At 43.7% G+C, this 14,932-nt stretch overlaps 1 protein-coding gene across 1 annotated transcript in view; it reads right to left on the reverse strand.

Annotated features, from left to right (window-relative positions):
- LOC126249242 (titin homolog) overlaps positions 1 to 14,932 on the reverse strand; it is a 191,132-nt gene that overhangs the window by 35,643 nt on the left and 140,557 nt on the right. Inside the window, exon 30 of the mRNA XM_049950900.1 lies at positions 12,605 to 12,841. Coding sequence (XP_049806857.1) covers positions 12,605 to 12,841 — 237 coding nt within the window. The remainder of the gene's footprint in view (positions 1 to 12,604; positions 12,842 to 14,932) is intronic.

Consider the following 14,932-nt stretch of genomic DNA (forward strand, 5'->3'; position numbering starts at 1 on the left):
GGGGTATCTGTTGAGAGGCCAGACAAACATGTGGTTCCTGAAGAGGGGCAGCTGCCTTTTCAGTAGTTGCAGGGGCAACAGTCTGGATGATTGACTGATCTGGCCTTGTAACATTAACCAAAACGGCCTTGCTGTGCTGGTACTGCGAACGGCTGAAAGCAAGGGGAAACTACAGCCGTAATTTTTCCCGAGGACATGCAGCTTTACTGTATGATTAAATGATGATGGCGTCGTCCTGGGTAAAATATTCCGGAGGTAAAATAGTCCCCCATTCGGATCTCCGGGCGGGGACTACTCAAGAGGACGTCGTTATCAGGAGAAAGAAAACTGGCGTTCTACGGATCGGAACGTGGAATGTCAGATCCCTTAACCGGCCAGGTAGGTTAGAAAATTTAAAAATGTAAATGGATAGGTTAAAGTTAGATATAGTGGGAATTAGTGAAGTTCGGTGGCAGGAGGAACAAGACTTTTGGTCAGGTGATTACAGGGTTATAAATACAAAATCAAATAGGGGTAATGCAGGAGTAAGTTTAATAATTAATAAAAAAATAGGAGTGCGGGTTAGCTACTACAAACAGCATAGTGAACGCATTATTGTGGCCAAGATAGACACAAAGCCCATGCCTACTACAGTAGTACAAGTTTATATGCCAACTAGCTCTGCAGATGATGAAGAAATTGATGAAATGTATGACGAGATAAAAGAAATTATTCAGGTAGTGAAGGGAGATGAAAATTTAATAGTCATGGGTGACTGGAATTCGTCAGTAGGAAAAGGGAGAGAAGGAAACATAGTAGGTGAATATGGATTGGGGGGAAGAAATGAAAGAGGAAGCCGCCTTGTAGAATTTTGCACAGAGCATAACCTAATCATAGCTAACACTTGGTTCAAGAATCATAAAAGAAGGTTGTATACCTGGAAGAATCCTGGAGATACTAAAAGGTATCAGACAGATTATATAATGGTAAGACAGAGATTTAGGAACCAGGTTTTAAATTGTAAGACATTTCCAGGGGCAGATGTGGATTATGACCACAATCTATTGGTTATGATCTGCAGATTGAAACTGAAGAAACTGCAAAAAGGTGGGAATTTAAGGATATGGGACCTGGATAAACTGAAAGAACGAGAGGTTGTAGAGAGTTTGAGGGAGAGCATAAGGGAAGAATTGACAGGAATGGGGGAAAGAAATACAGTAGAAGAAGAATGGGTAGCTCTGAGGGATGAAGTAGTGAAGGCAGCAGACGATCAAGTAGGTAAAAAGACGAGGGCTAATAGAAATCCTTGGGTAACAGAAGAAATATTGAATTTAATTGATGAAAGGAGAAAATATAAAAATGCAGTAAATGAAGCAGGCAAAAAGGAATACAAACGTCTCAAAAATGAAATCGACAGGAAGTGCAAAATGGCTAAGCAGGGATGGCTAGAGGACAAATGTAAGGATGTAGAGGCTTGTCTCACTAGGGGTAAGCTATATACTGCCTACAGGAAAATTAAAGAGACCTTTGGAGAGAAGAGAACCACTTGTATGAATATCAAGAGCTCAGATGGCAACCCAGTTCTAAGCAAAGAAGGGAAGGCAGAAAGGTGGAAGGAGTATATAGAGGGTTTATACAAGGGCGAAGTACTTGAGACAATATTATGGAAATGGAAGAGGATGTAGATGAAAACGAAATGGGAGATAAGATACTGTGTGAAGAGTTTGACAGAGCACTGAAAGACCTGAGTCAAAACAAGGCCCCGGGAGTAGACAACATTCCATTAGAACTACTGATGGCCTTGGGAGAGCCAGTCATGACAAAACTCTACCATCTGGTGAGCAAGATGTATGAGACAGGCGAAATACCCTCAGACTTCAAGAAGAATATAATAATTCCAATCCCAAAAAAAACAGGTGTTGACAGATGTGAAAATTACCGAACTATCAGTTTAATACGTCACAGCTGCAAAATACTAACGCGAATTCTTTACAGACGAATGGAAAAACTGGTAGAAGCGGACCTCGGGGAAGATCAGTTTGGATTCCGTAGAAATGTTGGAACACGTGAGGCAATACTAACCTTACGACTTATCTTAGAAGAAAGATTAAGAAAAGGCAAACCTACGTTTCTAGCATTTGTAGACTTAGAGAAAGCTTTTGACAATGTTAACTGGAATACTCTCTTTCAAATTCTGAAGGTGGCAGGGGTAAAATACAGGGAGCGAAAGGCTATTTACAATTTGTACAGAAACCAGATGGCAGTTATAAGAGTCCAGGGGCATGAAAGGGAAGCAGTGGTTGGGAAAGGAGTGAGACAGGGTTGTAGCCTCTCCCCGATGTTATTCAGTCTGTATATTGAGCAAGCAGTAAAGGAAACAAAAGAAAAATTCGGAGTAGGTATTAAAATTCATGGAGAAGAAGTAAAAACTTTGAGGTTCGCCAATGACATTGTAATTCTGTCAGAGACAGCAAAAGACTTGGTAGAGCAGTTGAACGGAATGGACAGTGTCTTGAAAGGAGGATATAAGATGAACATCAACAAAAGCAAAACGAGGATAATGGAATGTAGTCAAATTAAATCGGGTGATGCTGAGGGAATTAGATTAGGAAATGAGACACTTAAAGTAGTAAAGGAATTTTGCTATTTAGGGAGTAAAATAACTGATGATGGTTGAAGTAGAGAGGATATAAAATGTAGACTGGCAATGGCAAGGAAATCGTTTCTGAAGAAGAGAAATTTGTTAACATCGAGTATAGATTTAAGTGTCAGGAAGTCGTTTCTGAAAGTATTTGTATGGAGTGTAGCCATGTATGGGAGTGAAACATGGACGATAAATAGTGTGGACAAGAAGAGAATAGAAGCTTTCGAAATGTGGTGCTACAGAAGAATGCTGAAGATAAGGTGGGTAGATCACGTAACTAATGAGGAGGTATTGAATAGAATTGTGGAGAAGAGAAGTTTGTGGCACAACCTGACTAGAAGAAGGGATCGGTTGGTAGGACATGTTTTGAGGCATCAAGGGATCACAAATTTAGCATTGGAGGGCAGCGTGGAGGGTAAACATCGTAGAGGGAGACCAAGAGATGAATACACTAAGCAGATTCAGAAGGGTGTAGGTTGCAGTAGGTACTGGGAGATGAAGAAGCTTGCACAGGATAGAGTAGCATGGAGAGCTGCATCAAACCAGTCTCAGCACTGAAGACCACAACAACAACAACAACAATTTTTTTTCACTGTTTGATGGTAGAGAATAAAGATGATAGGATGTTGAGGATCTGTTTTACTTGTATCTTCATTTACATCTACATCCATACTCCGAAAGCCACCTGACGGTGTATGGCAGAGGGTACCTTGAGTACCTCTATCGGTTCTCCCTTCTATTCCAGTCTCGTATTGCCGGCCGCGGTGGTCTCGCGGTTCTAGGCGCGCAGTCCGGAACCGTGCGACTGCTACGGTAGCAGGTTCGAATCCTGCCTCTGGCATGGATGTGTGTGATGTCCTTAGGTTAGTTAGGTTTAAGTAGTTCTAAGTTCTAGGGGACTGGTAACCACAGCAGTTGAGTCCAATAGCGCTCAGAGCCATTTGAACCAGTCTCGTATTGTTCGTGGAAAGAAGGATTGTCGGTATGCTTCTGTGTAGGCTCTAATCTCTCTGATTTTATCCTCATGGTCTCTTCGCGAGATATACGTAGAAGGGAGCAATATACTGCTTGCCTCTTCGGTGACGGTATGTTCTCGAAACCTTAACAAAAGCCAGTACCGAGCTACTGAGCGTCTCTCCTGCAGTCTTCCACTGGATTTTATCTATCATCTCCGTAACGCTTTCGCGATTACTAAATGATCCTGCAACGAAGCGCGCTGTTCTCCGTTGGATCTTCTCTATCTCTTCTATCAGCCCTATCTGGTACGGATCCCATACTGCTGAGCAGTATTCAAGCAGTGGGCGAATAAGCGTACTGTAACCTACTTCCTTTGTTTTCGGATTGCATTTCCTTAGGATTCTTCCAATGAATCTCAGTCTGGCATCTGCTTTACCGACGATCAACTTTATTTGATCATTCGATTTTAAATCACTCCTAATGCCTACTGCCAGATAATTTATGGAATTAACTGCTTCCAGTTGCTGACCTGCTATTTTGTAGCTAAATGATAAGGGATCTTTCTTTCTATGTATTCGCAGCACATTACACTTGTCTACATTGAGCTTCAATTGCCATTCCCTGCACTATGCGTCAATTCGCTGCAGATCCACCTGCATTTCAGTACAATTGTCCATTATTACAACCTATCGATACACCACAGCATCATCTACAAAAAGCCTCAGTGAACTTCCGATGTCATCAACAAGGTCATTTATGTATATTGTGAATAGCAACGGTCCTATGACACTCCCCTGCGGCACACCTGAAATCACTGTGACTTCGGAAGACTTCTCTCCATTGAGAATGACATGCTGCGTTCTGTTATCTAGGAACTCTTCAATCCAATCACACAATTGGTCTGATAGTCCACATGCTCTTACTTTGTTCATCAAACGACTGTGGGGAACTGTATCGAACGCCTTGCGCAAGTCAAGAAACACGGCATTTACCCGGGTTCGATTCCCGGCGGGGTCAGGGATTTTCTCTGCCTCGTGATGGCTGGGTGTTGTGTGCTGTCCTTAGGTTAGTTAGGTTTAAGTAGTTCTAAGTTCTAGGGGACTTATGACCACAGCAGTTGAGTCCCATAGTGCTCAGAGCCATTTGAACCATTTACCTGGGAACCCGTGTCTATGGCCCTCTGAGTCTCGTGGACGAATAGCGCGAGCTGGGTTTCACACGATCGTCTTTTTCGAAACCCATGCTGATTCCTATAGAGTAGATTTCTAGTCTCCAGAGAAGTCATTATACTCGAACATAATACGTGTTCCAAAATTCTACAACTGATAGACGTTAGAGATATAGGTCTATAGTTCTGCACATCTGTTCGACGTCCCTTCTTGAAAACAGGGATGACCTGTACCCTTTTCCAATCCTTTGGCACGCTACGCTCTTCTAGAGACCTACGGTACATCGCTGCAAGAAGGGGGGCAAGTTCCTTCGCGTACTCTGTGTAAAATCGAACTGGTATCCCATCAGGTCCAGCGGCCTTTCCTCTTTTGAGCGATTTTAATTGTTTCTCTATCCCTCTGTCGTCTATTTCGATATCTACCATTTTGTCATCTGTGCGACAATCTAGAGAAGGAACTACAGTGCAGTCTTCCTCTGTGAAACAGCTTTGGAAAAAGACATTTAGTATTTCGGCCTTTAGTCTGTCATCCTCTGTTTCAGTACCATCTTGGTCACAGAGTGTCCGGACATTTTGTTTTTATCCACCTACCGCTTTGACTTAAGACCAAAATTTCTTAGGATTTTCTACCAAGTCAGAACTTTACTTTCGAATTCATTGAACGCCTCTCGCATAGCCCTCCTCACACTACATTTCGCTTCGCGTAATTTTTGTTTATCTGCAAGACTTTGGCTATGTTTATGTTTGCTGTGAAGTTCCCTTTGCTTCCCCAGCAGTTTTCTAACTCGGTTGTTGTACCACGGTGGCTCTTTTCCATCTCTTACGATATTGCTTGGCACATACTCATCTAACACATATTGTACGATGGTTTTGAACTTTGTCCACTGATCTTCAACACTATCTGTACTTGAGACAAAATTTTTGTGTTGAGCCGTCAGGTACTCTGTAATCTGCTTTTTGTCACTTTTGCTAAACAGAAAAATCTTCCTACCTTTTTTAATATTTCTATTTACGGCTGAAATCACCGATGCAGTAACCGCTTCATGATCGCTGATTCCCTGTTCTGCGTTAACTGTTTCAAATAGTTCGGGTCTGTCACCAGAAGGTCTAATATGTTATCGCCACGAGTCGGTTCTCTGTTTAACTGCTCAAGGTAGTTTTCAGATAAAGCACTTAAAAAAATTTCAATGGATTCTTTGTCCCTGCCACCCGTTATGAACGTTTGAGTCTCCCAGTCTATATCCTTCAAATTAAAATCTCCACCCAGAACTATAACATGGTGGGGAAATCTTCCAAATTATCCTTCAGGTGCTCAGCCACAACAGCTGCTGAGCCAGGGGGCCTATGGAGACATCCAATTACCATGTCTGAGCCTGCTTTAACCGTGACCTTCACCCAAATTATTTCACATTTCGGATCTCCGTCAATTTCCTTCGATACTAGTGCACTTCTTATCGCTATGAACACGCCTCCACCTTCGCTGTCCAGCCTGTCTCTGCGGTATACATTCCAATCTGAGTTTAGAATTTCATTACTGTTTACGTCTGGTTTCAGCCAACTTTCTGTCCCTCAGGGCATTGTGACCGTTTATTAATGAGAGCAGTTCTGGGACCTTTCTATAGACGCTCCTGCAGTTTACTATTAGCACATTAATATTGTTATTCCCTGTTGCATTTTCCCTACTCCTACCTCGCCGCGTCTCAGGAGGCGTCTTGTCGGGCCTAGGAAGGGAATTCTCTAACCTAAAAAACTCACATGTGCACTCCAACGTACTCCGCTACCCTTGTAGCCGCTTCCGGCGTGCAGTACACGCCTGACCTATTCAGGGGGACCCTACATTTCTCCACCCGATAGCGGAGGTCGAGAAATTTGCACCCCAGATCTCTGCACAATCGTCTGAGCCTCTGGTTTAAGCCTTCTACACGGCTCCAAACCAGATGACCGCGATTGGTTCTGGGAACAATACTACAAATAGTTAGCTCAGATTCCACCCCGCGAGCGAGGCTTTCCGCCTTCACCAATTTCGCCAGCCGCCTGTACGAACTGAGGAAGACCTCTGAACCCAGACGGCAGGAGTCATTGGTGCCGACATGAGCAACAATTTGCAGTCGGGTGCATCCAGTGCTCTCTATCGCCGCCGGCAGGGCCTCCTCCACATCTCGGATGAGACCCCCCGGCAAGCAGACAGAGTGAACACTGGCCTTCTTCCCCAACCTTTCCGCTATTTCCCTAAGGGGCTCCATCACCCGCCTAACGTTGGAGCTCCCAATCACTAATAAACCCCTCCCCCCGTGTGCCTGCTCGGACCTTGCTGAAGGAGCGGCCACATGTCCACTCACAGGCAGAGCGGGCGATGCCACACGGCCAGCCTCCACATTGACCCTCCGCCTCGTGCGCCGCGGACGCCGCCGAACCCGCCACTCCCCTTGGGGAGAGGGTGGCCCAACCGTGCCCGGTACCCGCGAAGATGCCTTGACAGCAGGGACAGTGGGTGAAGCATGTAACACCTGTGGTGTACCACGCGACGCACCAGACTCCCTACTGCCGCTACACTTCGAGGCAGCAGCCTGAAGATGGCTGACCGCGGCCATCAACACGCTCAGCTGTTCGCGAACAGTGGCCAGCTCCTCCTGCGTCCGTACACAGCAGTCAAACATCCTATCCATCCTAAGAAATCAATTTTCTGCAGAGAGTTAATCAACTTTTAACTAGACTGCTAATTCACTAAAGGCGGCTGATTGTTGACTAAACTGTGGTTGCTAGACACTTCTTGTAGAAAAGAATGAAAATAGCGCTACCTGTCTCTGTACTGTATTGAAAACAAACACTATCACTACTGGCATTATGGTTGACTAAAGGGACTCTCTCTGACTGTATTCAAAACAAACACGAAATCTATGGAACACGATTACTAGCACTCGACAATTAAAGCTTCCTAAAAGGAAAAACACACGGAAGAAGAAGTGACAACTAAGAAAAATTCAGTTAATACTTAAATTAAGGTAGCTCGCTGCACAGCAGACGTGAAGCAGACGGCAGTTGGGAAGTACAACACTGCGCGCATTTCCGGTGAATGGGGTCAAAAGAAGGTCCTGTTGCAGTAACTGATGTCGTTCTGTTTCTAGATAGGCTGCAGAAGGTAATGGATATGTCTTTCTCCGACTTGAATTGCATATATGAGATGCCCAAAGATCTGGAAATGGGATCAGCTGAACAATGTGTAGGGTGTGACTAGAGCCAAATTGGAATTTTAATGTAGCATGCAGTTTCGAGAAAGGTGACACGTTTCGCACTGGGTGTAGCCATCTTGAATAACGGTAATTGCGTAATCAACTGATGTGATGACAGAGCGCTCTGGTGGTTGTGATAGGAGCTAAACACAGTTGAACTTGGAGTCGTTTTTGTTAGGTAAACGAATTGTATGATCTTCCGCCAAATTCAAACTCACCCACCAAAATCGGACATCTTGAATGATGCCCTCTGCTGGTTTCGATGTGTACTAACCCAGTTGGACTCCAGACATTGTGGCGAACACACGCGCATGATATAAATAATAATAAATGATAATAAATAATAATAAATGATTATAAATGATAATAAATGTTAATAAATGATAATAAATAACTGGAGCAGCTGTCTGAATGGAGAGACCTGTTGGAGTGTAGCGATCTGTAACAGTTAACTTTGCTGTCCTCTAGACGACCAAATAGCGAAGTAATAGTATGCGTTGGGCGGCTTTGGTGATGAAGTCAGAATTTGAGAAGATGATTGATTTGGGTTGGAGTGTTATTAGATGGGATGTAGATTGTTCGGTTCACTACTTCTGCACATTTGCTGCCTTTATTTTGGTGAGTGAAGATCGATTGTGGTGTGTTGGATACACGCTTGTCTGTTCTCTAGACCTGTGACAGACCTTAGTTGATGTGTAAATTATAGCGAAGATCTCGAATATGTTACATGACTGAGAACGGTATTTGAGAGTGCAAATATCATTTTCCTTATGTTTGTTTCTAGTTAGTCAGTGGTTTACAGCATGCTGTATTTCGAAAAATTTTGGTGTGTTCTTGTGGTCTATGGGTCTGGAGATGTTTGTAGAAAAAGCGAGCAGGCAAGGAAGAAGAGACAGTAACGCATTCGTGTTGAGGGGAAGCGATCGCCGAATTTGTGGAACAGTTCTGAGAGTGACTTCTGTCCATTGATGTAGAAGGGCTGATTACCACTGAGTGTCGCGTGTGTAGAAAGAAAGAGCAGGTTCACAGTGCTTGCTTAGGAATGAAGAGAATTGGGGCATATAGTCGGTATTATAAAGTTACTGTGGCTTACACTGCGTAGGCTTTTTATAAATTGGATTGTAAAGTTAGTATTGCTTATGTTATGGGTAATTTAGCAATCTCTGTAAAAGTAAGCACAGAAAGCCTCAGAAACAAAAGCAGGATCGTACTTCGATAACGGGGCCTTAGGAAATTAGGCCGGTAAATTCGATAAGAAGGAATAGGTTGTGCTGGGATATAGGAGGGTTGAGAACATTTGCGTATGTTGAGAGCTGGAAGAGTAGGAAGTTAGGAGCGCATTCAGTATTATTTTCGTGAACAAGTTCTGTTAGGGTAAGAATTTGAATTTACACATAAGCTGAGAATACACGAAAGCGAGCGTTAACTATTTTTGGGGGCGCTATACAATTTCGGATATGTTGACTGGGCTCTTATTTTTTTTTACATAGTCAGATGATCGTTTTAGATTGTGAGAGGAGGGCAGTGCTCGGATGTGTGTGGACGGTGTGTGTGAACTTGTTCTCGGCTATTCTGACAACAGATGTGGACGTGGAGATGTGTCGCAAATAGGCCGGCAAGAAATGGAATGCGGCCTTAACCCGTGTGTTGGACGACACTGAGTTAGGACAGTGACAGACGACGCGCGCGGCCTGGCTTGGATAGTAATGTTCGGCGTCTAGGTGATATGAATTTCTCCGGTGTTAGGTGTGAATGCGGCTGTCATCAAGTCAGGTTTGAGTGGTCGAACAGATACTTTTGAGCGAATTGAGAGCTGTCAGGCGCGTGACTTAGTGTGGGACAGGTTGATGGCGCGCGTCTGTTGAGTTATTTTGCTATGCGTTATATGGACAGATTACAAGTACTGACAGTGTTTACAGTTATGTGTACTGCATTATTTAGGAGCAGTTTGGTAGTGTGCACTGAAATTAGGAGCTGTTTGCGGATCTGTTGAGTGCGCAACATGACCCCAGGTACATCAGGGCGAGTGTTTTTTGTATGAGAGTGATAGATAAACTCGATGCCTAAATAAAATGTACGTTAAGTCTTTGTGGGCTATATAGAATATGAGAGAGTTCGAGTTTGTCCTTATTTTTTCTACTTGGAGGTTTTGTTAGACGGAACTGCGGAGGCAAGTAGCTACGAGTGCGTGAGGGATGGGATTGCAGCATACCTCCGTCTCTTAGTGGTTAACTACAGGTGGGGCAAGCGATGCTCTCGACTTAGGTACTGGAGGTGTGCTCTGGTCATGTCCTAGACCATGTGGATTGAACAACAGTATTCGGGTCATAGTTTAGTTAGAATATTTACAGAGGAACATGTCCGATGCGAGTATAAAGTTCCAGGCTGTGACGTGGGCGGTCTCGCACTCGTGGTGCGTGAGAGAGGCAAAGCTGACGGTTTTGAGTCATCAAAGGTGACTTAGGTTAGTTTCTTTGTTTGCCACAATTTTCTGGTGTTGGTACCGAAACACGAACTGAACATCAGAATTCAAAATTGGCATATTTGTATAGACAAAATGTGATATAGGTTAATGTAGGTTAGTACACATTAGTGCACATGAGTAAACAGCAGTACCCATTAGTACATGTTAGCCAACAAACATGGGTCGGTAAGGGGACGTGGTGGTCGCTAGGGACTTTAACTATTTCATTCAAATGGCTCTGAGCACTATGGGACTCAACTGCTGAGGTCATTAGTCCCCTAGAACTTAGAACTAGTTAAACCTAACTAACCTAAGGACATCACAAACATCCATGCCCGAGGCAGGATTCGAACCTGCGACCGTAGCGGTCTTGCGGTTCCAGACTGCAGCGCCTTTAACCGCACGGCCACTTCGGCCGGCCTATTTCATTCCAAGTCCAGTTTGGCGGGGAACTGGCGAAAATTGATTCCAAGTCTAGGTGGATGTGGCACTTTTCCGCAAGAGAGGTTAATTAATTGACCAATTTAATTAAGTAGTCATGCAAACATTGTTACATTCACTTGTGGAGGTAGTAAGCTAGGCGCGCGCGATGGCTCACGTGTCGGGCGTGTGTTTTCGCAAGGATCTTGGATTAGGTAAGTGCAGAATGCGGATTGAATAATGAGAGTCGGTTGATCAATTAACTTAGCGAGGGACGTCGTGGCGAGCAAATGTGCTGGAGCACATGTCGTGTCGTTATGCCGGATTCCACTCTCGAGCAACTTTGGCCCCAAACGTGTGGCAGGGTGTTTTTTGTCAAGTACGTGCTGGATCAACCGACCGACTGTTGTGAAGTCGGCAGGTTCCAACCTGTCCAGCGAACAGCTTTAGCCCCAACTGGTCAGTGGGGGCAGACTCCACTGTCCACGGAAACATGTTTACATTGTTGGACCAGCGCGGGCCTGCAAAGCGAGTTGGCGCCAGTAGGCTGTGACATGAGCGGCCACTGGACCGACAGCGTGCATGGATCGCAGCCAACAGTCATCACGTGAGACGACCGCTCACTTGTCGGTGGCGCGGACAGGCGCGGGTCGGCAGCGACCATATGAACTAATTCGGTTGGACTGGTGGCCTTGTGGAGATTGGACTACAATCTCTAAGATGAGTACTTAGCCTGTTGGAGAACAAGTGGTGGCTGTACTGCTTGAAATAAAGAATAGCTGTGGCGCAGATACCCACAACTGTATACCTATATCATTGACGTCAGTCTGTTATAGTACTATCGAACATCTTTATGCTCAAGACTTATGACATTTTTTGGTTACGAAATACACACCTATAAAATTGAAAATCGATTCCCCTAACAGAGATCGAACGAAACTTGGCTTGCGCTTTTTCTCCATGAGGTCAATTGCCTGTTAGTAATCGGCCCTCTGGTTGATGACGTTTTCCTTGGCTTCAGATAGACATTTAAGAACGTTCTACTTTGGCGCTTAGTGAAAATTCTTGAGCTTTCCAAGAATCGGACCACATTTGCGCTTTTTCGTTCGAATCTTGAATACTGTTCATCAGTACAGAGTCTTTACAGTATAGGGCTCACAGAAGATGTGGATATCATCAGAAGAAGACGGAATCGTTCGTCGCTTAGTGGGGGCGAGAAACGTAACATAGATTCTCAACAAAGTCCATCGGAATACGTTACAAGGGCTGTTATGTTCATTACGAAGGGGATTACTATGGAAATTGCGAGAGATCGCTTTCAGAAAAGAGTCAGTCATTATATTACCCCTTCCCAGGGGTTTATAAATAGTTAAAATTTGAATAATCGCGTTAGAGAGCACGCAATAGCACAGTCTAGCGAACACTTCTAACAGCAGTTACCGAGCAAAAGATCACTAAACATAAAGATACGCGTTTGTGAAAAATAAGCACTATCTAATCTATTCTACTATGTTGTATCCTGAAACAGACAGTTACTATTAAGTTGTTTCTTTCTGAAGATTACAAGATCACTGTATGTTACATGTTTTCAAAGTACAGTGTTGGATTCAAATATTTGTTGCATGATAGATTTCTTGTGAGTAAGATAGATAGTACTGGATCTGCAATTATTACTTTAACAAGCATGCTGCAGTGTCGTTTAAGTACTTAATCAAAGGAATATGACAGAGCGAGGAACTTGCCTCAGTGAGGACGCATGATCTGCACCCTTTAGTGTAGAAGGTCCAGCTACCGACTTCTCGGGGGCCGCGACTTCCAGCTGCGGACGCTGTGGCTTCACCCCTACATCTTCTTTTCGGTCTCGCTTCTTTTTGTGTGCCTCTCGTCGGCTTCTGGTGTATATTCTCCTGGCCAAACTAATCTCTTCAATTGCATCAACTACAGGCAGAATTTCTCCTTCTTCAACCTTGTGTTGCTCACTGCAAGCATCAATGAACGATTTACCTTCATGTTACAATAACATACAACATTCGAAAGTTAACATAAGAGTTCGTCAGGGCAGAATATTCGCCCCAGTACAATTTGTGATATTCAGTGTGGTCTACCCAATGGTGCCAGTCATTGAGTAAGAAAATTTATCTGTGCAACACATTTTTAGTTTAATATAACTACATCAGTTTGGCATGAGCATGCGTTACTTCAAATTTATACCTTTAACTGCTCTGGACGTGTTTACACGTGCGCGGCCGAAGTGGCCAAGCGGTTCTAGGCGCTACAGTCTGCAACCGAGCGACCGCTACAGTCGCAGGTTTGAATCCTGCCTCGGGCATGGATGTGTGTGATGTCCTTAGCTTAGTTAGCTTTAAGTAGTTCAAAGTTCTAGGGGACTAATGACCTCAGATGTTACGTCCCATAGTGCTCAGAGCCATTTGAACCATTTGAAAAAGTGCGCCTCTGTACCTGTCCGTGTGTGCTCTGAACGTGTTTACGTATGCCACAAGTCCTTTTACTTACGCGTACACACGTTCAGTGTACGTGGTAAAAGGACTGGAGGCACGGTTAAACACGGTCAGAGCACACAGGGACAGGTACAACTGCGCGCACGTTAACACATCGAGAGCAGTTGAAGAGTTAACACTTAATATCACATTGTTTTTCTATAAGCTATATATACAAACACGTGTAAGTCACATTTCGTGTTACCTCTGTTTTACGACATGCAGTTACCAACTTGTCAATGGCAGCAGAATTGGTGCCACAAACAGGCATTCACGTGACATTATTCTGAATGTCATGTCACAAAATTACATTGAGCGCATTGAGATAGAACTGGGGTAGGCAACGTCCTTGCACTTCTAGCAACAAACAAACTTGAAGGTAAAGAATCAGTGAACGTAAAGGAAGATATCTCTGATGATAATACTAAGACAGCTACTATGACTACGGGTTTCACATGAATCTTGAGCAAGGTTGGAACATATTTTTGCCTAGGAATAGTTTCAAGTTACAAAGTGCAGTGTATCTGAAAAGTCAATATCAAATATCCAGTGATGAGAACGAAAACGTGCAACACAAATCAGAAGAATTCAAGATTCTCGTTAAGTATGCTTCACACTAGTATCTTCTGAACAAGGTCTTCAGAGACAGGAGAAAGCCACTGTGCTTTAATTGTATTCCTAGAGAACAGCAAGGGACCTTTTGCACACATTCGAGAGATGTGAATGCCTAACAGACAAACAAAAGCTGAACGAAGCGAAAGTGACTCTAAAGAGAGCAATCAGAGAAGCGTTCCATAACCTTATACATACAATTTTATCAAGCGATCAGTGCAAAAATCCAAAAAACGGTTTTGGTCAATCGAAGTCATCTACTGAATCAGTCACAGTCGATACTCGAACCGAAAAGGAAGATAACCTACAGAATGCCGAAATACTAATTGCGGTCTTCTGACATTGTTTCACCGTGCAGGGTCGTAACACTGTCTTTCCTTTGATTCATCGCGAGAATGTCGAAACAGCCCATACTGAGATAATTGGAGGAAGAATGAAAAAGCAACTTCAATCGCTTAGTAGTGGAATGTCATCATGACAAAATGAGATACCTATACCATTCTACAAATAATATCTCAAAGGTCTTGCACCCTTTATAGCAAGAGTTTATCGTAGATCACTTGAGCAACGAACGGTACCTAGTGATTCGAAAAACACGCACGTCTTTCCTGTTACCAAGAAGAGGTGTAGCGCAGATACCCACAACTGTATACCTGTATCATTGACGTCAGCCTTTTAAAGTATTATCGAACATGCTTTATGCTCATGACATATGACAATTTTTCGTTACGAAATACTCCTCCATAAAAATGAAAATCGATTCCCCTAACAGAGATTGCACGAAACCTGGCTTGCGTTTTTCCTCCATGAGGTCAATTGCCTGTTTGGTTTCGGCGCTCTGGTTGATGACGTTTTCCTTGGCTTCAGATAGACATTTAAGAAGGTTCTACTTTGGCGCTTAGTGAAAACACTTGAGCTTTTCAAGAATCGGACCACATTTGCGCTTTTTTCGTTCGAATC

This window comes from Schistocerca nitens, chromosome 3, assembly GCF_023898315.1.
Source record: "Schistocerca nitens isolate TAMUIC-IGC-003100 chromosome 3, iqSchNite1.1, whole genome shotgun sequence".
Classification (NCBI taxonomy): Eukaryota; Metazoa; Arthropoda; class Insecta; order Orthoptera; family Acrididae; genus Schistocerca; species Schistocerca nitens.